The following is a 23,055-nucleotide window of genomic DNA, read 5'->3' on the forward strand; positions in this document are numbered from 1 at the left end:
TCTTCGATCTTATCCACAAAGGGTCGGATTTCATTACATCCAAATTGGAGGCATACTTGATAGCTGATGGGAGATTAAGATGAACCGATTAAACAAGTGAAATCAGGTTTAATGCAGCCACACCAGCCCTTCCTGGATAAGATTGAAGACCCCTGCTTTAATGGGGTCTTTGTTTTCTACTTGGAATCCTTTCACCGCAAGAAACACTCAGTCGTAGAGTTCCATATTAAACCTTTAAAGTTTTCCCCAAACAGACAACTGAAGAACATGTAAGGATTCTCCATTTAATGTAGATAAAACTTTATATTTATTATAATTGTTGGAAAATTGCTGTAGTATGAGATGTATACTAATGTATTAATGTTTGGCATTTGCTGTTATTAAAACATACATTCGAGGTGGTAACATATCGTCCTTTTGGGAGGACAGTTAAAGGTTCTGTGTAGACCCCTATAATGGAGGGTTTCCCTGATTATAGACAACAGACAGGGTTCCAAGAAGACCCTCTGTAGAACGCTAGAATATACTGCAATTGAATACAAAAAAAAAAAAATGCATCCTGACTGGTCAATACAGCTGGACCATGGTGAATTTTTTTATTTTTTTGCTGATTATAGAGTCAGGGATGTACACAGTGACATTTTTTCTTAATATTTTTTTTAATCTTAGTGATAACTATCATTATGTAAAGACAGTTTAGCCAGTGTATTCATTAAAAAAAATTATTTACAGCAGCTTTAATCCCCTCCCCCACTCACTCACAGCTTTCCTCATTCTGTTTGCGAGGGATTAAGGATAGAGAGGGATTACATTCTGTCCTGACACAACTCTCGGGTCGGGTTATGGTCTGAACTCTGCTCCTGACTGGAAAAGGACACTAACAAGAAGAGGACATAGAGAGAGAAAAAGGTAAATGATGATTTGTCGCTTAAGTAGCTTCCTCCTTAGGGGCTAAGATCTTTATGTAGCATTTCATATGGATGAAAGCATTCTGCATGTTAATTCAGACCACAATCCGATCGAACTTTATTATAAATAGCCTGACATATTTAAACGAATGTTATTTCTACTTAAAGTTTAAAGGCACCAGGAATTCAAATTTGGTGAATTTTTTAATGCAAATTCTGTAGCATGCAAGAAAGCATACACTCCTGCAATCTATTCTCGGACATATACATTTTGCTAGCAATTCATTAAAGAACTGCATACTTTTTATACGCTTATAGTTATGATATTGTTTAATGTTGTGGAATGTCTGTGAAGCAAGTTAGTTCCTACAGCAGTAACAGTCTGCACACTGGCACAGGGCTTAAAGCAAACTTCAGTTAAGTGCAAAAGTTTGCACCCACATGGCTTGTGGATGAAAAAAATTGAAATATTCTTCTCTTGTACAATTCATCTACAAGAAGTTACAGTTAAAAGTTAAATGTTAGTGTGTTCAGGAAGATCAACAAAAGGAAAGAAAGCAAAGAAACACACACACAAAATGTTTGTTGCTATGAAATAAATGTTTTCTTGTCCTAAGGTTATTATAGTTCCATCTTTCCAATCATAAATGTTCAGCTTGCTTATTGATGCTAATATGAGAACCAGTCTCATGACTTTGACATCATTAAAATAAACTTTGTCCTGTGCATCATTAGTGCTAATGAAGATGTGAATTATTGTGTGCAGTGGTGGATGTGAAATCATCCAGACTTCAGATCTCTGGACAATGAAACCAGCAATGGAGAACAGAGCCAAAGTGGATCTACTCAATGTAAAAGACGAGGGTAAGAGATGGGACGAATTTGAATCATGATGACGTGATATGATGCGGTTCATTATGGTTTGTTGAAGAAGTTTGTTGATTTGCCAGGATATGCTTGGTGTCTGGTGGATGATTCTGAAATTTTGCACTGGAGCTACAAAACTTATGTAGATAACAAGTAATGGCAATCTGTCTCACCCGAAATATTTTCTTTAAATATCTGCCTCAAACCACATCCAGATCTTGTGCAGATCTTGTCTCACGTGCTCAAAGAAGTGAAGGACTCCACTGGCAGGGACATAAATGGGACTGAATTGCTGCACAGTCTCCTGAACACTCCATGGCTGCAGTCTTTACTGAAGGTCAGTTATGTAAAGATTAAAACACTTGGGGCTGCTGTCGTTGGAGTATAATCAACACACAGTGTGTCCCAAAAGTCTCCATACAAAGGGGACTATGTATACCAGCACCACGTTGGTTGTGCCTTCGTCAATGGATGTTCGTGGACGTCCAGTTCTCGGTTGGTCAACAGCACTTCCAGACTTTTTGAATTTGTTAATAAGTTTGGCAGCAGTGTCGAGTGTGATGTGCTCGCCATGTTTCCTGTTAAAGTCTACCGCAACCTTCTGACAGCTTCCCGATCCAGCCATGAGAATGATTTCAATACATTCTTCTTTTGTCTTAAAGGCCAGCAGGAAAAAATTTATATATATATATATATATATATATGAGAGAGAGAGAGAGAGAGAGAGAGAGAGAGAGAGTGTGTGTGTGTATATGTATTTGTACATATGTATGTCTATGTATATACATAGACATATATACATACATATGTACATATGTATGTACATATGACATATGTATATATGTATATGTATATACATATACATATATACATATGTATATATGTACATATGTACATATATACATATGTACATATGTACATATGTATGCATATTTATGTGTATATATATGTGTGTGTGTGTGTGTGTGTGTATATATATATATATATGTATGTATATATATATATATATATGTGTGTGTGTGTGTGTGTGTGTGTGTGTGTGTATGTATTATATTTTATATAAACTAAATATGAAATATTTTGGAAGACGTTTTGCTTAAAAGTGTTAGTTTAGCATATGTAAGGAGACTTTTGGGACACCCTACAGTGTGATGTGGCCTGACACAACCTGGAGTTACTGTTACCACCCTGAAGTTTATTTTCTGACACTGGAGACTCCTTCCAAAAATGCCAAATAAGGGTCCACCATACAACGTTTTTACTATAGAAACAATAATATATTCAAAATGAGTGCACTAATATAAACCTGTGATTTGCCTTGTAGCTGGAGTTACTGTCAGAACACCTTCTGACCAATCAGAATCTCTCTCTCTCTCTCTCTCTCTCTCTCTGCAGGTTTATGAGTGTCTGCAGCAATATCTGAGGACCTTGGCTACCCCGTATCTCTCCTACGCCTCTGGGCTCTCGCTTGAGGTTAAGAATGCTGATGTTTTTAATGATCAACTTTTCACTCAGCTTCTCACTTTCTCCCAAACAGCTGAACAATATGAATAAATAACTACTCCTGACTCTACTGTACCTGTGGCATGTTTCAGATTCTGTCAGATTTGAGAGCTCTGCCGTATCCATCCTATGAAGCCAGAGAACTTTACTGCCTTCTCATGGAGCCCCACATGCAGGTAACTAGTGCTTATACTAAGTGAAATTAAATCATTACATACTTTGGTAGAGTTTGACATTTTCGTATATAGTAAAACCTCGCGGTTCAGTTTGCACAGGTTACAAACTGCTATGGATTTAATTAAAATATGTTTAAAATACAGATAATAAATAAAAAATATACACAGAAAACAAGCTGAATTGTTAGCTGGACAAAAGAAAACATATTTGAGTCACGTACTTTTGAAATTTGTGTAATGATTATGTGGAAAGCCTAAAATGACAAGGTAAGGAGTAAAAAAATGTTTTTAATGGAAATTTAATTCAGTTCATACGTATCCATGTTAAAATGGTATTTAATTATAGCAAGTATTCCCACCTCTGCTAATAATTACTTCAAGGCTTGATGTTTAACTAGTGACTTGAATCAGGTGTTAGAGAAATGGAAAGTGTAGGGTTACTCCAGCACTTGATGTCCGCGAAACACGGCTATTATCTGAAAATACGATGTTTTGCATGCAGAGAAATTTAGAGGTATGTGTTTTCAGGCTCTGCTCTCAGCCCATGATGTCGTGGGACTGAAGGACTACGAGCCTGTATTGCCTGCACTGCCTGAAGACCTGGTCAACAATGAGGAGGCCATGAGGATCGTCTGCATGGTCAAGAACAACCAACCTCTGGTGAGCATCATCTGAAGAAACTCGTTGTTAGCTTATTGCACCACCAAGTTTCAGTGTAGAAATATGGTAAGCTTAATTTGTTGATGCTTGACTTTAAGTCTTCCACGTGTTATCTTTTTGACCCTTTGTGCTTTGATGAATAACTTGGCTCTTGTATCCTGTGAAGGAACATGGTGTAAGTAGGGGGATCCATAACCAAAGGGATACCAAAACCCTCACCCCAACCCAGATGGCCCAAAGAGTGGCTCTTCATACTAACAAGTATGAAGAAGACCCAAGAACGAAGACCTTACAGAAATTCAATATCACACCTGGAGATATACCTGCTTTCCAGCAGACCAGTGCATGCTGGGACAGGCGCCTCAGTTACTCAGTATTTCTTGCTAGGGGGTATAGATCTGGATTTCAAGATTTTACCAAAGACTTGGATGCTGGATCTGGCTCTGATATAAGAAACGCTACACTTCTTGTCCCTCCACATGATGCCATTCTTTCTCCATGGACCCAAATCTCACAATCTCCTCCTCTTCCCCCTAAAGTTCTCCGATATGTATGCACTGCTCCTTCAAGTCCTCTTCCCCACCATCGAGTGATGCAGTCACCAACCAACTCTCGAGTGAATCTGACCAAGCAGGAGAGTCTGGATGTGCAGCTACTTAGTCAGAAGATGGCTGCAGCCACTGAGTGCATATCTGAGAATATGCAGGAAAATGCAAAGGTGCTTCTCTTATTGACACGGGCACTGGAAAATCTTACCAATGCAGCATTAACAACACAAGCAGCTTCTGGGGAATCTACGGATGGAAAAACCTATGATTATAGAGCATCTCCTTACTGTGGAAATGCAGATTTATGTGCTAATGTTTCTGTTAATATTCAGCGAGCTGATGTCAAAAGCATCTCTAGGCATGCTAATCCCGCTGGCAGCCTGGATGGCCATTTTCACTGCCCTTCCTACTGTTCCTCTGCGTCTTCCTTTTCTTCTTCCTCCAGCTCTGTTAGTATTGTTCCAGCTCAGCCAATGGCATCTCAGGTTTCCACCAGCACCACTTCGCCAAAAGTAAGCGGCAAACCCAAACCTCCATCCACATCTCCAAGGCATCAGGATGACAAACACTTCAATGTGTCCAATGACCTGCAACTGTCCAGCTATTCCCAAAACCCCAGGGATAGGAGTGGTGGAATCGGGTGTTTCGATATTCGGAGGAAAAAGAATGGAAATAAATTAGGTGGTTTTCTCTTTTCTTATCACTTATCCCACTTTTATAGAGTAATCTGTCTTCTTTTTTTCATTTTTTACATCTCATGGATCATCATCATGGATTTCATCCAATTGTCTTCAACGTCTTCCACATCATCATTCATCACCCACTCTAGTTTGGATGCAACTCTCCTCTTTCATCATCTTTCCTGACCTGACACTCCTTCATCTTTTTCTTTATTGATCATTTGACCACCGTTTATAAGTAAAAGTTTTTGTCCACTTTAAGTACATTCATTCATTTCAGGGAGCGACTATACGGAGAGATGAAATGACAGGAGAGATCTACGTGGCTCGAGTTATTCATGGAGGATTGGCTGACCGCAGTGGTGAGATTACTTCCATGCCTTATTGACCATACTCACATGTAGCACATGTGACATTATGCTCTAGGCCACAGGTTCCCCAGTGTGTCAGAGCAGGGAACACACTAATACATGATGGACACATTGGGAACATTGGTAGCACTGGTAATTGCTACCAATGTTAGTCAAAGGTAATTTACAGTATGTTTCTGAAGCATTAGTCTATGGGGGGGGGGGCTTGGTGGTTAGCACATTTGCCTCGCACCTCTGGGGTTCTCCCTGTGCTTTGGGGGTTTATTCTGGGTACTCCAGTTTCCTCCCTCAGTCCAAAGACATGCGTTGTAGGCTGATTGGCATTTCCAAATTGTCCGTAGTGTGTGAATGGGTGTGCAGTTGTGCCCTGCGATGGGTTGGCACCCCAGCCAGGGTGTCTCCCACCTTGTGCCCCGAGTCCCCTGGTATAGGCTCCAGGTTTCCCCATGACCCTATGTAGGATAAGCGATATGGAAAAGTTAATGGATGGATAGTATTTGTATGGCAGTTTGGGGGAAAACCTGTCAGATGTAGCTGATCATGGTGTCATGTGCATCTGTTTTCATGGGATTGGATAGCTCCAGCTGTTCTGAGCATTTTCTTATCTTATTTCCGTGTGACCTTGCAGGTCTTTTGCATGCCGGAGACAGACTCGTGGAGGTGAACGGACATCCTGTGTTTGGACTGGAACCAGAGCAGATAATAAAAATACTGGTTAGGGTTTTTAATTCCATTCTCACTTTTTTCTGTCTTATGTGAAAAGTGTTGGATGTGACCTGATGAGTCGTGTCCTCCCCCAACAGGCTCACTCACACGGGACCGTTATGTTTAAAGTAGTCCCGATTACTGACAGACCCGTCAACAACAAGACCACGGTCAGTTATTTCTTTCTTTCTTCCTGGGTTTCTATACTATTTTAGCATCAGATCAATAGTTACAGCTTATTCTTCTCTAAACAACTGCTACTTTGTCCTCTCTTTGTTCTGGCACTCATGTCTGTCTCGACCGTAGCTGTTTGTGCGAGCCATGGTGGACTACAACCCCCACCAGGACCCTGGCATCCCGTGTGTGGATGCTGGCATGGCCTTCAGGAAGGGCAACCTGCTGGAGATAGTGGACCAGACAGACGCCCTCTGGTGGCAGGCAAAGAAACTGCCATGTAGCTTGACTTGCGCTGGCCTTGTCCCCTCCGCCTGCATGCTCAAGAGGTCAGGGGTTCAAGATGTCTTGATTATACTCAATGATCTGTATAAGTGGGTTAAAATATAAACCTAATACATAAAAGCATTAACATTTCACATCATCTGTTTTTTTGTGTTCTGGGTGTCAAGGAAGCTGAAAGATTTCTGGTGGTCGCAGCCCCACACCTGCAACAAAGTCTGTGAGTAACAGTCCAAAATTAATGGCACCCTTAATTAAAATGAGTAAAAATGAATAACACCTGCATAACTGAACTGAACCATATAGGGACGCCGTATAGTTTTATATATTGGCACCCTTACAATGTTTTGGCGAGGTCGTTCCTGGAGAGTATAACGGCCTTTTTCCTGTAATGTCTAACAAGGTTTGAGTCACTTGTAGAACATTTTGGTCCACTTCTCCATGCCGAACATTTTAAACTCTTTTATAATCTTACATTCGCACATATCTATGCATGTTCAATGCAAAACACTGATTGTGTGTACTTCAGCCATAATGTGTATGTAAGTGATCTTCCATCCCATTGTTGTAACCTTCTGGCAGAGGCAATATGGTTTCCATACTGGAATATCGTGGAAGTTACCAGAATAATCCATAGCCATCAATCTTTACAAGAGCCACAAATGACATCAGTGGCGCCTCGTTATATTTTACAGTGCCAGTCAGGCGCTTTTCCTCACATGCAGCCCTCTGTTTCGCCACAACCGTTGATGATGTTGCCAAAAGTTTGAATCTGGTCTTGTATGAACCCCACATGATTCCAGTTGTAGTTTCACTGACACGTGGTAAACTTCAGGCGCTGCATTTTGTGGAAAGCATCTTTCATGCAACCCTTCCAAACAGATTGTTGTTCTCCTCTTTGTGCGGGTCAACAAGCATCCGTCTCTTTTGTGTTAACAAGCTATTTTCTCCATCGGAATCGCTAACAGGGATTTGATATTTGCGCACCCTTCAGGTCAGAACTTTAAATTCAAATAAATTCTCACAAATTACTTTTGGTCTTTTAAGTGTTCTTCAGGTGTGCCAATAATTGTGTTTTTGGGATAATTTAATGATGAAAACGGTTGTTAGATGAAATCATTTTAATTGTTTAAAAAACTGAATCATGTGTAATGTTTATTTTGATCATAATTTCATATTGGAAAAAAAATGTCTTTGGGCTTTTTTTTGTGCCAATCTGAAGTGAGCACAGTGGATGAAGGTAAGAAGCAGTCATCAGTGTTATTTTATGAATAAATAACCTTTTAAAAAAACAATAAATCAATATAACTATGCTGTTTCGTCTCTCCTTTCTTCAGAGGATGACATGATGGCAATAGATGTGTCTGTTGTAGAAACGGGTATCTTTATCTTCATCTTAAAAATCTTGCCACAATTTCAGTATTCCACGAATGAGACTAATGAGATTTATTCTTTTCTTAGATGAGGAAGCTTTTGAATCTGGTAGGCAAGTCCTTTGGTTTTAGAATAGTCAAATGAATATAATGTGAATGATTTAGTTTGATTTAAGACTTAAATTTCCATCTATTCCATTTATTGGTGATTGAGAAGAGGAACTAAAGGAGGGTAAGTGCACTTTAATTACATTTAATCATCTTGTTTTTATTTGTGCTGTTTATCAGTCACACATAATCTGCTTATTGGTTTGTTTCTGGTTTCAGATGAGAGCGAGTTTAGTGCTAGCGTTGATGGCATCTATCTCGGTACGGGTCAACCATTATCCTTTATGAAAATGTATTCAACACAACATATCTGTAGCAGGACCACGGTAGAGCTCCATTTTCACTCGAGTATTGTGTAAAGGCTGCATCTCGATGTCAGTACTGCTGTACAACATCTGGACTTAAATATGTAGTATACATTTTTTCATGTTTTAAAATGCAATAGCTATCGAACTGTATGATACAATATACAGTACCTGTACAAGTATATATTTGTGTACTGAAGGCGATTTCAATTATGTACAAACTTATACACAAATATAACACAATGTATATTTTGATAGAAACAAATGACAAGTATTATAACAGTGAAAGGACATAGATTATTATTAGTTCTACATAGATTATTTTCCCTCTTTAAAATTTTTGTAGCTTTGTTAATGCTTTTAATATACTGAGAGTCTGTGTGCTGGAACCTTTAGTTCTACATGCTGTGTGTGTGTGTGTGTGTGTGTTTGTTTGTCTCAGCTGGGTTCCGGAGGAGTCTGCGTGTGTGTCGTCGGCATAGGGTTCAAGGTGGAGGTTTAGGCCTGAACCGCTCCCCATGCTGCTCCAGCTCCAGCTCCCTTGTCAGCCCGTATGAGGAGGTGGTACGGTACCAGCGCCACCCAGAGGACAGACACCGCCTCATTGCCCTGCTGGGTGAGTCTGGGTGTGCACAGGGGTGTACGTGTTCGCGTATATATATATTGGTTATCGGTATCGGCCGATATCACTCTGAATAATCGGTTATCGTATTGGCTGAGAAATTTAGTATTGGTGCATCTCTAATATATATATAAAGTAAAAAAAAAATAGTCACATAGTATGTGTTAAGATATTAATTGTGAAATTTTTTTTTATAAAAAAAATTAAGTTAAAACCCCTTTTCTGAATATAATATAAATATTCAGCATCTATTCTAATAATTCCCACTTTCTCCATACCAATTTGTTCTGCAAGAGGATCATGGCAGGATGTATTTTATATTTTTAGTGTATATCCTTTAATTATCCTTAAATGTCTTCGTTCCAAACCAACATCATGGGGGATGTAAATGTTTGCTCTCAAAAGTTGTAAATTACCATAAATTACTATAATAATAATAATAATAATAATAATAACAACATATCATTAGAATAAATCTGGTTATTAAGCTGAACATGCTATGGTTACTCAAATAACCACTCTTTACAACCGTGGTGAGCAGAAAAGCATCTCAGAACACACAAACCTTATCGCCTTATTGCCGAACAACTCATTTGTATAACTGTATTAAATTATACTAACTACACATTGGAACTCTGCTGATTTTGTATGCGTGAACGTTGTTTGCCTTCTTATTTCCAATATATATGCACGGTTCTCTCAGGTCCGTCTGGAGTCGGTGTGAACGAGTTACGCAGGAAACTGATCGAGATCAACCCGAGGACCTTCCAGGGAGCCACACCACGTCAGTACGCACTCGCTCTCACACGTTTGATCGAAAAACATGATCTCTCTCTGCGTTCTACGCCATGTGTGCTGTATTTTTCCGTTTACAGACACGACGAGGCCACGGAAATGGTACGAGGAACCTGGACGGGAGTATCACTACATCACTAGGGATCAGTTCGAGAGCATGGTGTACAACAACAGGTGATTTCACACTTTAAAGGGTCTTTGTAGTTGAGTACAAAAGTTTGTGCGCCCTTAGCACAATTTATTGCAATAAGATATGTAGTGCATTAGGTTTCACAGATTCTTATCGCCTTCATTATCACAGCAGTGGTCAGATAGTACACGATGAGGCATTAATAGTGTGGGGGGGTATTAATTAATTCCCTAATCATTTCTATACCCACATGATGTCTTTCATGTTCTCTGAAAGGATTTTGTCATATTTAGTCATACCTAATTACAGGAACTGTATTTACTGGTCTGATCTTACTGATACTGTAAAAATTATACGCAGCTGTCGCAGTGAGATGTTTGTTTCCTCAGGTTTGTGGAATACGGGGAGTTCAGGGGTCACCTCTACGGCACTAGCGTGGACGCAATTAAGGACGTTCTGGCTGCTGGAAAGATCTGCACCATTGATATTGATCCATATGTGAGCATGAAACTTGTTTTCGATAGTAGGGTCTTATTAACTTCTTCCTAGCAAAATTTTCAGCAGTTTCAATCTTTTGTTCTGGCTACAGTTGTGCTTAAATGTAGTTTTTAAAATCCATTACCTGACTCAGTCTTGGGTGTTCTCCAAGGGTAATGGATGGCAGATGTGTGTCACCACATACAGTACACTGTATGAACTCTGGGGAAACAGGAAATAGTCAAATGTTGAGTTTCTGAGAGCAAAAGATATACTTTTAATATATAATTTAACAATGAGAATGGTCTGTGCTTGTTGTTTACTCCCCAGGCCATTGCGTCAGTACGGACTCATGAGCTGAAAGCGTACATCATCTATATAAAACCTCCTCCTTTAGCCCAAATGAAACGAACACGGCTCAAAGCCCAGGTGACTAATTACTGCACCAGTCGACCGTTTAGGGTGGGTTTGTGTGATCACACACATCAATGAATTGCCAATATATAGCCTAGAGATTACCTGAGCAAAATAATAACATTATTTAAGTGTATGAAGATCCAAATATAGTGAACAGAATGCCTTCTTGTCATTTGTGTTGTACCTTTTTCATTTCTCTCTCGCAGGATGAGGACTTTCATGAGATCGAGGAGGCAGCTTGCAGGATGGAGCAGCATTACGGTCAGTTTTTTGATCACGTGATCATAAACGACGGCCTGCAGGCGGCCTGCGTGCGGCTGATGACGGCGGTGAGGAGAGCTCAGGACGAGCCGCAATGGGTTCCTGCCTCATGGATCAGACCGCCTGAGCAAATCTGAATGTGAACATGATGTTTAGGGCTCAGTTTAAGGGGTTTTGCTGGTTTTAAAGACAACTGATTTAACTCCTAACACCAAAACACTCATGAGATGAATCAGAACCTTGTTAGTGGAGTAAAAACGCTGTGCGATGAAGCCCTTGAGGCATGGAGCTGGGACATGTCAATTTACATTGTGTGAATAGATACTGTACTGATATGATCTTTTTTTTCATGAAATTCACTTAAAAATATATTATACTGTATTCTGTGTGGTTATTTTAACTCGGGGTATGACGTTACTTGCACATTTTTTTGTTTCTTACATTTTTAGCATAAATTATGCCCCATATTCAAACACTGCATACTAAACAAAACCAGTCAAAAGTTTAGACACACTCATTATTTATTTATTTATTTCCACATTTTAGAATAATAATAAAGTCGTCAAAACTCTGGAGTAACACAAATGGAAAATAATTTTTGAGTAAAATAAATAAATCAAAATAATTTAATATTTTAGCATCTTCAAAGTAGATACCCTTTTTGGCTAGAATTTCCAGAAATGTATTCTTGGCATTTTCTCAACCAATTTCTTGAGGAATACCCCTGAGATGCTTTTTAACATTTATTGGCTGCTTTTCGGAATATTTCGCTCCAAGTCATCCATTTAAAAACATATTTTTTGTAAATAAAATGTTAGTTTTCTAATGAAAGAAATGAATATATTGGCACAATTTTAGATATAAAATTATTATAGCCTCTCTCTCTCTGTATATATTAATATATATATATGTGTGTGTGTAAAAAATATATGTATATATATATATAAAGTTTAATGAACTTTATAACCCAGATTTAACAACAGAAGACGGAAGTGAACGTTCTGCATCCAACGGCAACAAACAACACAACGGCTTCATTCCAAACGACTCCCTACAGGATCAGAAGTGCACTACATAGGGCATGATTTAACGGATGTCTACGTCATATCTAGTGCACGATATACCCTATACGGGTGTTTTTGAGATTTAGCCGCGTAAAGGCTGAAAACAGAGAAATCTGAGCGTTTTAATTAAAATTCACAATAGATTAAAAGCTGAGATTTATGAGTTGACAAGGGTGTTTTTTTATTTTAAATAAAAATGACAATGGACACCGACGATGAAAAGGTAAGTGTTGAGATAGAGATGTTGTTAGCATGTTGGTTGGTTAACGGGAGTTAGCTTGCTAGCTAGCTTGATGTAAGCACGTTAATCACAGTATTTTTTTTAAAGATATATATATATTCATGAATTTTATGTAACGCAGGTTTACAGCACCAGAAGAAGAGAGCTCCCGCCAATTTCACAGGTGCAGAAAGTAAGTTTTGCATGCTAAGGACTGCTTCTATATGCCGCATTACTATGGAAACCGGTTGCCAGATTGACCGTATTTACGCTGTGGCCAGAAATTGCTGGTGTTGGTTTGCGATGATTTATAAGAGGTTTTTAAAAGCCTACTCTTGAGTAAACCTACACCTGAATTTGAATAACCCAGGCTTCAGTGCTTCAGGAATCAAAGCACGAGTTGTCTGAGTCGACACCTGAGTTCTTTTCAGTGAGTCAATGCACTCGGTTCAGCTCTCCAATAAGAATCGACTCTTTCATCTTTCATCAACCATAAGAACGGCTTCTTGTCAGTTTCTTAAAAAAACGTTTTAAATGTGTTTAATTAAATGTTAAAAATCAGCTAAGTGCTACATATTTGCTTTGACTAACCCTAATACAACATTATTTAATTTAAAAAAAAACCCTGCTGAAAAAAAACAGTAGAAACTCTCATAGAATTTGTAATGGTTTTAATGGGAATTGTATTGTTTTTAATGGATACTCTAATGGGGCTCTACTGGTAATTTGTCACCTTCAGTTGCTGACATGTTATTTCTAGTGGATACCTTTTAGGCCCTACCTCCTTAATACGTTCTACTGCATATTACAAATGGAAACTATTTGGTAATGGTTTTAATGGTTAACAACTGATGGTTTTTAATTGTATTTGTAGTGGAAACCATTAGAATTTATGTGATGGTTTCTATTACTTGTGGGGTTTTTTTCAGCAGGGAACACAACATTCATCCCTGCATTAATTCCAAAACATTTTAAGTCTTAGGTAATAACTCTGACTAATCATGTAGCTAAAACAAAATAACCCAGACTTTATGCATTATTGAGTTTGAGTCCATACACATTTCCAAGCCTCGAATCCCAGTCCGTTTATGAGGTCTGGATTCAACAGTTACTGTCAAAAAAAAAATCTGACAAAACAAAACCTGTCGCTGGTGAAAATTGCTTATAGTGTTCTCAAGACACCAGACAGAAAAAAATGCATAGCCTTCATGACCTTCTTGATCTTTGAATAGATTCAGAAAATTTGTCTGGATTTGAAATCTATACACTAGGGGTGGGTGATATAGTGAAAATATCATATCACACCAGGGTTGGGGGTTCGAATCCCACCTCCGTCCTGCGTGCGCAAAGTTTGCACGTTCTCCCTGTGCTTCGGTGGTTTCCTCCGGGTACTCCGGTTTCCTCCCCCAGTCCAAAGACATTCTTGAATATGTAAGCAATTGTGCCCTGCGATAGTTGGCACCCCGTCAAGGGTGTCCCCTGCCTTCTGCCCTGAGTTCCCTGGGAAAGGCTCCAGGCTTTCCACTACCCTGTGTAGGATAAGCGGTATGGAAAATGGATGGATGGGGAAATATAGTTAGAATGTCCAATCATTTGTGTTACAATGAACAAAGGATTTGTAAAAGCACTGACACCTGACCATGTAGACCATACTCAAGAAAGTGTATTGTGTAATTATATCATGATCGTGATATTATTATTATTATTATTATTATTATTATTATTATTATAATAACACATTTTATTTTTTTAAAAAGCGCCTTTCACGACACCCAAGGTCACTTTACAAATACAACATGCAAATACAATTAACAAAACACTAAAACACTATATATATATATATATATATATATATATATATATATATATATATACACACAGAATTATGCATATGCATATATACACTATACAATATTATGTACTTTAGTGTTTTGTGTATATTATAATTAAGTATTATGTAACCATGTCACAGAGAATATGCAAGCCTGAAGAGATGAGTTTTTAAAGAACTTTTGAATCTTGCAATGGATTCACAGTTGCGGATGTGATGGGGGAATTAATTCCAGAGCTTAGGGGCATCCTATCATCAGACTAAACACCATTTCCTCACACACTCTTTATCTTGCTTAAAGATCTTGCTCTGGGTCAGGACTGAGCTTAGGAGTCTCAGAAAACAAATTCCGAATGTCTCCGTAAACTGTGTATGTCCATTTGTATTTTATTAAAAAAAAAAAAAAGTGAAGTAAAGCTCATTAATGTCAACACTTGAGTAAGTAGTGATAATCCTGGCCTCAGATTTAGCTCAGCACTAATCCATGCACACACCTCCATGTGTGTATGTGTGTTTTTGTGTAGGCGAAGATACGACCGGTGAGTTTTCTGAAGACATCACATGCTTGTGTAGGAGACAGAAAAGAGAGCTAGAATGGTTAAAGAGCGTGTATTGTGATCTCTAAATGCATCTGCTTGTCCATTTTTATACCTGTGTGTTCTGTGAATATATAATCAAAGTAAATAAATGTAACTTTTTTTTATTATTTATTAGTGGGGTCCACGTGCATTGCCGTCTTTGCCAAGGTAAGCACCAGAGTTAGTATATAGTCCGATGTTACTTTTCACTGTTTTTTATGCACAGTGTGTCAGCTGGGTCATTTTCCCCTGATTTCTTTGTCTCTCTCCTCCACCTTTGCTTCGCCCTTCACTAAAATAAGCCAAGATACGGCAGGTTAGTACGACATCTTCATTGGTTAATGAAACCGGTTCATGAATAAGACACTTGGGGGGTTGCAGTTTTAAGAAAATAATCAACGAAGGGGTGGTGGGATTTACTGTTGGTTGAAATTTTCGTCAACGTTGGAATTCATTTCCAGCTTCAGAAATATCATCTATAATCAAAATCCTGAGGTTTATTCATCTTTGCTGTTCGTCTGCCCAGACGAGATGCCTGTTCCAAAGAAGAAAAAGAAGAAGAAGGCCAAGCCGGCGGAGAGCACGGAGGCGGCCGAGGTTCCTAAAGGTGAGATCACACGAGATCCTCAGCTCCAGCTTAAGTCATTCTTAAAAGGAGGATAAACCAAGGATTAAACAAAGAATTCACATTATTATTGCATCAGCAGCACCTTACCCAGTATGCAGTGCACAATTAGGAGGAATTCTTCAACCTCTTATAAGTACCTTTATTATTATTATTATTATTATTATTATTATTATTATTATTCCCTGTTGATACCTACAGCAAATATCCCCCCTGAAAATTATTATAGCCTTTCAGAATTTTCTGTCAGAATTTACACTGGAAAATGTTTAACCACCACAAGGTCATAGCTCTGAGAGTCAATGAGGCGTGTTGAGAGACACTGTATTTTAAGCTATATGAAGGAAGCCAAACCAAATGTTATTGTGGACTACTCAAATAATAGTCATAGAAAAGCAGAGAGTTAGATGATTTGATTCAACTCAAGATACTGGTTCTCTTAAAGAATATCTTAAAGGGGCAGTTTGTGATTTTCAAACAAAACATATTTTTGTGAAGTCGTTGCAATGAGAACACTGACGAGCTTCCGTTTTTCCCTTAACTGACCTACTCGTGAAACTAGTTATGCTCTGTCAGTTTCCTTTTAAGGAAAAAGAGGCAAAGCTGATCAGCTGTGCAAGGCAGAGATAATTTCTGGGCCAGAAAAAATATAAACAGAAGCCAGAAATGAAAATGCTAGCAGTATAACAATACTAGTATTTTTGAAATTATATTTTTGAGTTGATTCAGGTCTAGAAGTGTTTTTAAACTTTACAAACTGCCCCTTTAAGATGATAAGACGTGAATTTCCTGTTGAAGGAGCATACAGCCTGTATGTAATGTAATGGTTCTTTTACTTTAGGAGATGGCGGGATCGAGATGGGAGGCCTGCCCAGTCCGAGACAATCGGCGAGCCGAGAGCGTTTAACGCCCGAACCTCCTGAAAACCTGCCACAGACAAAGAAAAAGAAGAAGAAAGCTGAGACAGTCGGTGTGACTCAAAGCACAAAATAGCATAACATAATCGTGTATTAGGTGAAATGCAGTTTTCAGTTGATTGATCCATTTGGTGATGCTGTGATTGGTCAGATCAAGACGGCGATCAGGCCAACCTGGTGCTGAACAGCGACATGGCGGATCAGAACTCGGACGAGGAAACGACACGGAAACCGAAGAAGAAGAAGTGAATCATCAATAAAAGATGCTTCATGTTGTTACTATTTACTAATACAGTGTACTTTCCATTCAAATCCTTCATTCACTTGTTTTTCTGTCTTTGTCTTTACAGGACGAAGCCTAAAGTGACAGAAACGGAGCAGAATAATGACCTGGGCATCGAAGATGATGACATCATCACAGGCACCCAACCTCCGATCCCCCAGCATGCATTGTTCTCCGCTCCTCAGGGTCAAAGTCAACCTGTGGCCAAGGTGTTCATCGAGAGGGAACGTACGTTCACACTTTCACTGACCATGTAGTTCCATGGCCGGTGAACAAGACTTATTTTGTTCATCTTGCTGAGAGCAGCATTCCCACAGTGAAGCATGGTGGTGGTAGCATCATGTTGACAGTTACTGTTGGCTTCTTTGTTGCTTCTCTGGACAACCTCTTCAAAGAAGTATAATATAATATGTTTAATATTTTAATAATGTAAACAATTTTTTAAAATATATTTTATTATAACCAAACCCTCTGACTGATACTTTTCCAGAAGGTTGTCCCAGATTCATTACAATAGTTCCTTGGTCTTCATAATGCTGTTTTACATTTTTTAAAATCTAAACTATATTGACCCTCCCCCAGTATTATGGGTTATTTGGTTTAGATTCAACACAATAATTTTAATTAAATGGACAATCTATAAAATTTCAAAGGGGTTGAATACTTATGTAAGTCACTGTATACAGTTTATCTAATCTATAATAAGTGTGTGTTTGTGTGTGTGGGGTCAGGCCGTTTTCAGCCTGCTGAGCGTACAGTTCGGCGTAGGACCAGCAATCAGATGGAGCACAATTTCATGGACGTCCAGTCCACGTGGACCACCAGAGATGTGTCCATGAGGGTGCACCATGGCTTCAGGTGGGTTTTTGTGATGTACAGTGCCTTGCATAAATATTCACCCCCTTAAACTTTTACACATTATGAAGCTGTAACTGAACCAGTCTTAAATAATTTTTTTAAATGAACTACTCCTTCAATATCACTCAATAATACCCGCATTCCTTTCCTGCAGGGTGATCGGCTTGTTCTCTCATGGCTTTCTAGCCGGTTATGCTGTTTGGAATATTATTGTGCTCTACGTATTGGCTGGAGATCAGATGAGCGCATTGCCAAACTTACTGCAGCAGTACTACAGTCTGGCCTACCCTGCACAGTGCCTCTTTTACTTCCTCCTGGCCCTTAGCACTGTTTCAGCCTTCGACAGGTAGGACACCGGAGGTGATTTACTGTTTAAAAAAAAAACCCACCCTGAAACACATTAAATATGTTTATATGGAAATAAAAATGACTTCTGTTCCTCTTTTGTTAATGTTTAAGAGTGAATCTTGCCAGAGCACCAACCGCCATCAGGAGTTTCCTCACTCTCGATCCTGTGGCCCTCGCTTCCTTCTGTGAGTTTGTTTTCTAACTAATTCAGAAGTATTTGAGATGTGCTGTTCTGATTCTTCTGTGTGTACCCCCCAGTGTATTTCTCAGCTCTGGTCCTGTCTCTAAGCCAGCAGATGACTAGTGATCGTATTAATCTCTACCGCAGTGTGAACGCCTCACTATGGTGAGTCTCCTACGTAATACACAATGACCCACTGACTGAAGGCAGACAAGTCACATTCACTAATTTTGTGTAGGAGTTCCACATTGTAACAACAGAGTATGAGTTATCACTCATTATAGGCCAAAAGGGCAGAGGAGTTGATCAGCATATAGATCTGGAATGATTGACAGTTGCATAAGTGTTTCTGAGAGCTCCAACATTAACTCACACCCCTTAGGTGGCGTTGGTGGGAAACAATACCATTATATCTGCATGTTGGGTTCATAGATGCAGTTTAATTTACAGTGCACAGAGGGACCACCAGTAGGGAAGCTATGCTGCTTAATCAGTGTCTCGGTCTCAAATGTATATTTGTTTTATATTGATGCTTTCCTGTCCTTCTGAACCAACAAACCATGTCACATTTCTCTGCCAGGCTGCCTGGGTCAGAGCACAGTGTGCTGTATCCTTGGATCATAGTACAGCTGGTGGTCACTCTGTTGGTGGGCTTGGCCTGGGTCCTAGTGTCCACCACCCCAGATGTGGATTACACAGAAGGCAAGTTCTCAGTGTGTCAAAATTGAGCACTTCAGCTGTAGCATTGTCTCAGATGCCAAAATGCCTGGTGTTTTATTTGTGCAGAGTCCTTGATGGCAATGAAGATAGAATATCCCAGTGTGGAGGAGAAAGGAGGCATCAGTGCCTGAGAAGTAGCACTGGATGAAAGGTTTCATATTTGTACTCCTGCTGCACCATGTACATTTGTAAATAAAGTTTTAAGAAGAACAAATACATTTGTCTGCATTTCGACTTAAATTGGGGTTCTGAAGGCAGAGTGGTAGGATGCTGCTGCTGCGCCACTACTGTTTGCTTAAAGCTAGAAGTAAACCTTTTAATCTGTAAATAGTGTTTGAACTGAGAACTTGGGATTGCTCTCCATAACCACCAGGATTTAAAGGGTTAAGTATTCCAAGCAGATGTGGGTGTCTTAAGCAACAAAACCCAATTGGTTGTAGTTACTTTTATTAAAAATCATACCAGGGTAGTTTGTTAAAGAAAGTCACTTTATTCACTACAGCCTTGTAATCTGAAGGTGAGGACACCATCTTGGCCTTTGTCTCAGAACAGCCACCAGGAGCACACAGACACTCATCACCACGAGAGCAGCTACACCATACAGTCCATAGCAGATACCCTGAGGCACTAAACATATGGGGGAAAATATCAAGACAGTTTTAGTTCCTATAGATTGAAGAGCTTTTCAACCAAGGTCTTACCTTCCTGAAGACCATCTGCTTGGCTCTTAGACGAAACTGGCAAGTCGGCAAGAACAAGGACCATACCACTAGAGACTAGGACTTTCTTCCCAGAATTCTGCACAGCTGAAACTGATCTTTCTGTTGGATCAAGAAGTTGATAGATATAAGGCAAAGGGGGATAAGGAGTAGTATGAGCTTTTCCTTAGTCCAAGACTAACTTACTTGTCCTATGACAGCTTGGTTCACAGGACTCTGTGGCTGAGAGCTGGCACACAGCTGTACTACAGTGGATGTAGAGCTGAAGGGAAAAAAAAAAAAAAAAAACAAAAAAAAAAAACAAAAAAAAAAAGGACAAAACCATAAAGATCTGAGCTTCATATATATTATATCCCCATCCTCCACAAACAGCAAAATTAAGAGGCATACCTGTTCCTTTTTAGGCATTAGTAAGTCCTTGTCAACAAAGGTAAACATCTTTACAACAAAGCGCCTGTAGTGAGTTGGATACTGCAGACCATAAGACGGGCCGACAGGAACCAGTGTTGTCAGGTAGCGATCATCTTCATAAGGACACCTTGTAAAGGCACAACAGTAAGAATGTTTCATTCAAATCAGATGGTCCAAAGGAATCATTTTCAGCTTGTAATCAAGTAAGGGGGATGTTGGCTTGTTGGCCAACATTACCAAGGCAAAATGCTTACCCATCAACCAGCAGGTCCCACTGAGGTTTGCTTGAGGAATCTGGGGAACTAGTTGCCCAGCAGTGGTTCAGCACAAGGGCGATATTTGGATCTGCCCTGTCCAGTACACGTACCTCCACATACACTGGATCCTGCAATACCTTGGTCACAGGGTAGTCAGCCTCAGTGTAGTGTGACCTATACACCTCAGCTGGAATGACACTACAATAAATTAGGCTCCCCCCCCCCCACCCAAACTACCATACAATTCATTGACCTGTTCAGACTAGATTTAACCTCATCCATTCTTATATTCCACTAGTTTCACATCTCACCATCTGCTCCCAACTGCATGAAAATACAAATTGCCCACTCCCATGGTTATTGTTCGGCCCTGCCAGAGCCCTCATCCCACCCCAACCCAGACAATCATCCCCAGTTTACCCACTTTGTGGCATCCATCAGGGCAACACTTCCAAGGTAAAAATGTTAAGCAGTCCATGGTGCTTACCATCAGAGCAGCCTTTAGTCGTACACACCCCATTAGCAAGCCTGAGCTCCACTCTCAGGGCACCTTGCTGAACCACAGGAAGAGGAGGAAGTGTGTTCACATCTACCACTAAATCCTCCACTGTTGTGGCCAAAAATCTGCACTGGAATGTTAGCCTGAAAGAAGAGCAACCATCTAGAGTTTAGATTTAACCAAGTTGCAAAGCCATTTTAAGGTCAGTACATAATGGCTACCACTTACTCAAAAGAGCTGTCTCTTGTGATTGCACCATGAGGACCAAACCCCACTTCATAAGATGATACCATAATGTTCTCATAAACAATGTAATCACCTTCCACCTGAAGGAAATACATTTGAAAGGACTAAGACAGGACAAGGCATAGCATGGAAGTATGAAGGTACTGATAGGAGGAGAACCAAGAAGTTAAGAACCTTTGATCTACAAACTCAGGTTCACACTTAAGCTTATCTTGCAATGAGAGTACTTTGGGTAACCTGAAGGTCAATATAAATAAATAAATAAATAAATAAATAAATAAAAACACACACACACACACACACACACACACACTTCTAATAGACAACCAACAGACCTTTGTTTTAGCACCACAGGCTGTGACTGGGAACTGGTAGATGGCAAAGTCATCATTGCCATCAACAGCTGTACAGGGGCTGCCAGTAGCCTCCAGGATACAGATGCTGTCCAGACTGATGCTTGGTATTGTGACGTCTCTGGATATGACCAATACAAACTGCCCATCCATGGTGCATTGCACAGTGACTGAAACAGCCAAGTACAAGAGCAACCGGTGGTCAGTGCAATCTTGGCATTTTTGGAGTTCACAATGCCTAGATATAATTGGGTCAAGCGATAAATATCAAACTGATCTTGAGACATCTGTATGAATTTTGAGCCAATGTGATTGGATTTATTGTGATTTCACAAGCTCAACCCAACACCAACCTCAGCCTTTGTATACATTTGTATGTCATTCAAGTTTTACAGATTCACTGTTGCCAAAATATGTTGATACTGATTTTCTAATGAGCTTAATTATTTCTATTTCCCAAAATAAGGAAATTATATTTTGCAACCCCAACCAATATAAATCATTTACTCAAGATGAATGAATGAATGCTGCAAGATGTGTTGTGTGCTCTTGCATGAGCAACCTGCCATGTCCCATTGGTTTAAATGGAACAACTGATAATGACCAAAAAAAAGCAATTTAGTTTCCATTCCTCACCTGCATTTCCATAATAGCACATGGGGCCATCGTAAGCTTGAATGAACCGTCTGTTATCATAACAACATTCCAGCGCTTCACACTCAACAGGACTGATGCCAGGTTCACCACAACCCACCCGAGAAGATTCATCCACCTCACAGAGCTGTGAAGCTTCTGAGACCTTTTGGATCTGCTGCCATGATTGATTAGTCTTCGGGAGAGATTCCTGAAGCAGGGTTCCTTCTTGCTGAGTGACTCCTGATTGTGTTAACTGGCTCTGATCCACAGATGACTGGAAAGATGGAACGTGCCGTGATGGGACTTTTGTCATTTGGGCACTACAAAAACTGGCATATAGGATAAGGAAAACTAATGCCAGCACAGGCAACACCTTACCCACCATATTTACTCAAACAAATAAACTTTCTAACACCGCCTGAGAACTATTTAAGAGGCTTTCGGGTTGCCAGGTCATCACTCTGGGTTGGGGATAGCTATTTTGCACACATGAGATGTTAATGATTTTCAAGCCACAAGCTGGTTACTTTTTAATGTAAACATAAATGTATGTTTACAATGTAAATGGGCAGTGGTTATGACTAAAATGTAGTGAATTTAACAGGCAAAACAGTTTATCTGTCAAAATTAGGTATGGTTAATCCATATAAAATAAAAAATAAGAAGATTGTTTTTAATGGAAATGGATTTCATTGAGGGCCTGGCAACCCTGCTTTGGGGTGGTCACTCCCACAATTAATTTGTCTCTTGAACAGAGTTTTATAATTGTTTAAAGCTACATGTGAGGTAGCTCATATAAAGTTCATTGTTTCCTTTATTAAGGGTTAAAAAAACCCTTTAAAACTTCTTCTTCTACTACTACTACTACTACTACTTATTATTATTATTATTATTATTATTATTATTTTTAAACATATGTTATAGTGGTATGTTTAAAGCTACATGTG

At 39.4% G+C, this 23,055-nt stretch overlaps 3 protein-coding genes across 9 annotated transcripts; 2 read left to right on the forward strand and 1 right to left on the reverse strand.

Annotated features, from left to right (window-relative positions):
- Positions 1–551: 551 nt before the first annotated feature.
- mpp4b (MAGUK p55 scaffold protein 4b) lies at positions 552–11,743 on the forward strand. Its single transcript, XM_053637348.1, has 22 exons — positions 552–909; positions 1,675–1,772; positions 1,991–2,112; positions 3,171–3,248; positions 3,371–3,454; positions 3,983–4,114; positions 5,623–5,704; positions 6,342–6,427; positions 6,517–6,588; positions 6,725–6,921; positions 7,045–7,094; positions 8,097–8,114; positions 8,212–8,253; positions 8,336–8,356; positions 8,465–8,479; positions 8,575–8,616; positions 9,103–9,276; positions 9,986–10,066; positions 10,158–10,251; positions 10,597–10,705; positions 11,015–11,146; positions 11,308–11,743. Exons 2-22 carry the CDS (start codon positions 1,715–1,717, stop codon positions 11,497–11,499), a joined length of 1,881 nt encoding a protein of 626 aa, XP_053493323.1. The 5' UTR covers positions 552–909; positions 1,675–1,714; the 3' UTR covers positions 11,500–11,743.
- Positions 11,744–12,386: 643 nt separating this feature from the next.
- On the forward strand, positions 12,387–19,920 carry tmem237b (transmembrane protein 237b). 7 transcript variants are annotated; one of them, XM_053638216.1, is made up of 17 exons: positions 12,387–12,649; positions 12,789–12,839; positions 15,002–15,016; positions 15,192–15,223; positions 15,358–15,371; positions 15,582–15,662; positions 15,763–15,816; positions 16,522–16,650; positions 16,749–16,842; positions 16,948–17,108; positions 17,612–17,738; positions 17,893–18,084; positions 18,198–18,271; positions 18,345–18,432; positions 18,848–18,969; positions 19,054–19,138; positions 19,490–19,920. In XM_053638216.1, the coding sequence occupies exons 1-16, from the start codon at positions 12,623–12,625 to the stop codon at positions 19,116–19,118; spliced, it is 1,326 nt and encodes a 441-aa protein (XP_053494191.1). In that variant the 5' UTR covers positions 12,387–12,622; the 3' UTR covers positions 19,119–19,138; positions 19,490–19,920. The 7 variants fall into 7 exon arrangements, with proteins under 7 accessions (XP_053494191.1, XP_053494190.1, XP_053494193.1 ...); XM_053638215.1 differs by lacking the exon at positions 19,490–19,920 and having other exon boundaries at positions 12,388–12,649; positions 19,054–19,236; XM_053638218.1 differs by lacking the exons at positions 15,358–15,371; positions 19,490–19,920 and having other exon boundaries at positions 12,388–12,649; positions 19,054–19,236.
- zp2l2 (zona pellucida glycoprotein 2, like 2) lies at positions 19,484–22,591 on the reverse strand. The gene is made up of 9 exons (XM_053638079.1): positions 22,077–22,591; positions 21,455–21,739; positions 21,102–21,199; positions 20,862–21,016; positions 20,372–20,561; positions 20,097–20,244; positions 19,893–19,968; positions 19,689–19,808; positions 19,484–19,614 (listed from the first exon to the last, which is right to left on the reverse strand). The coding sequence occupies exons 1-9, from the start codon at positions 22,491–22,493 to the stop codon at positions 19,484–19,486; spliced, it is 1,620 nt and encodes a 539-aa protein (XP_053494054.1). The 5' UTR covers positions 22,494–22,591.
- Between the last annotated feature and the right edge of the window lie 464 nt (positions 22,592–23,055).

This window comes from Ictalurus furcatus, chromosome 12 (assembly GCF_023375685.1).
Source record: "Ictalurus furcatus strain D&B chromosome 12, Billie_1.0, whole genome shotgun sequence".
NCBI lineage: Eukaryota > Metazoa > Chordata > Actinopteri > Siluriformes > Ictaluridae > Ictalurus > Ictalurus furcatus.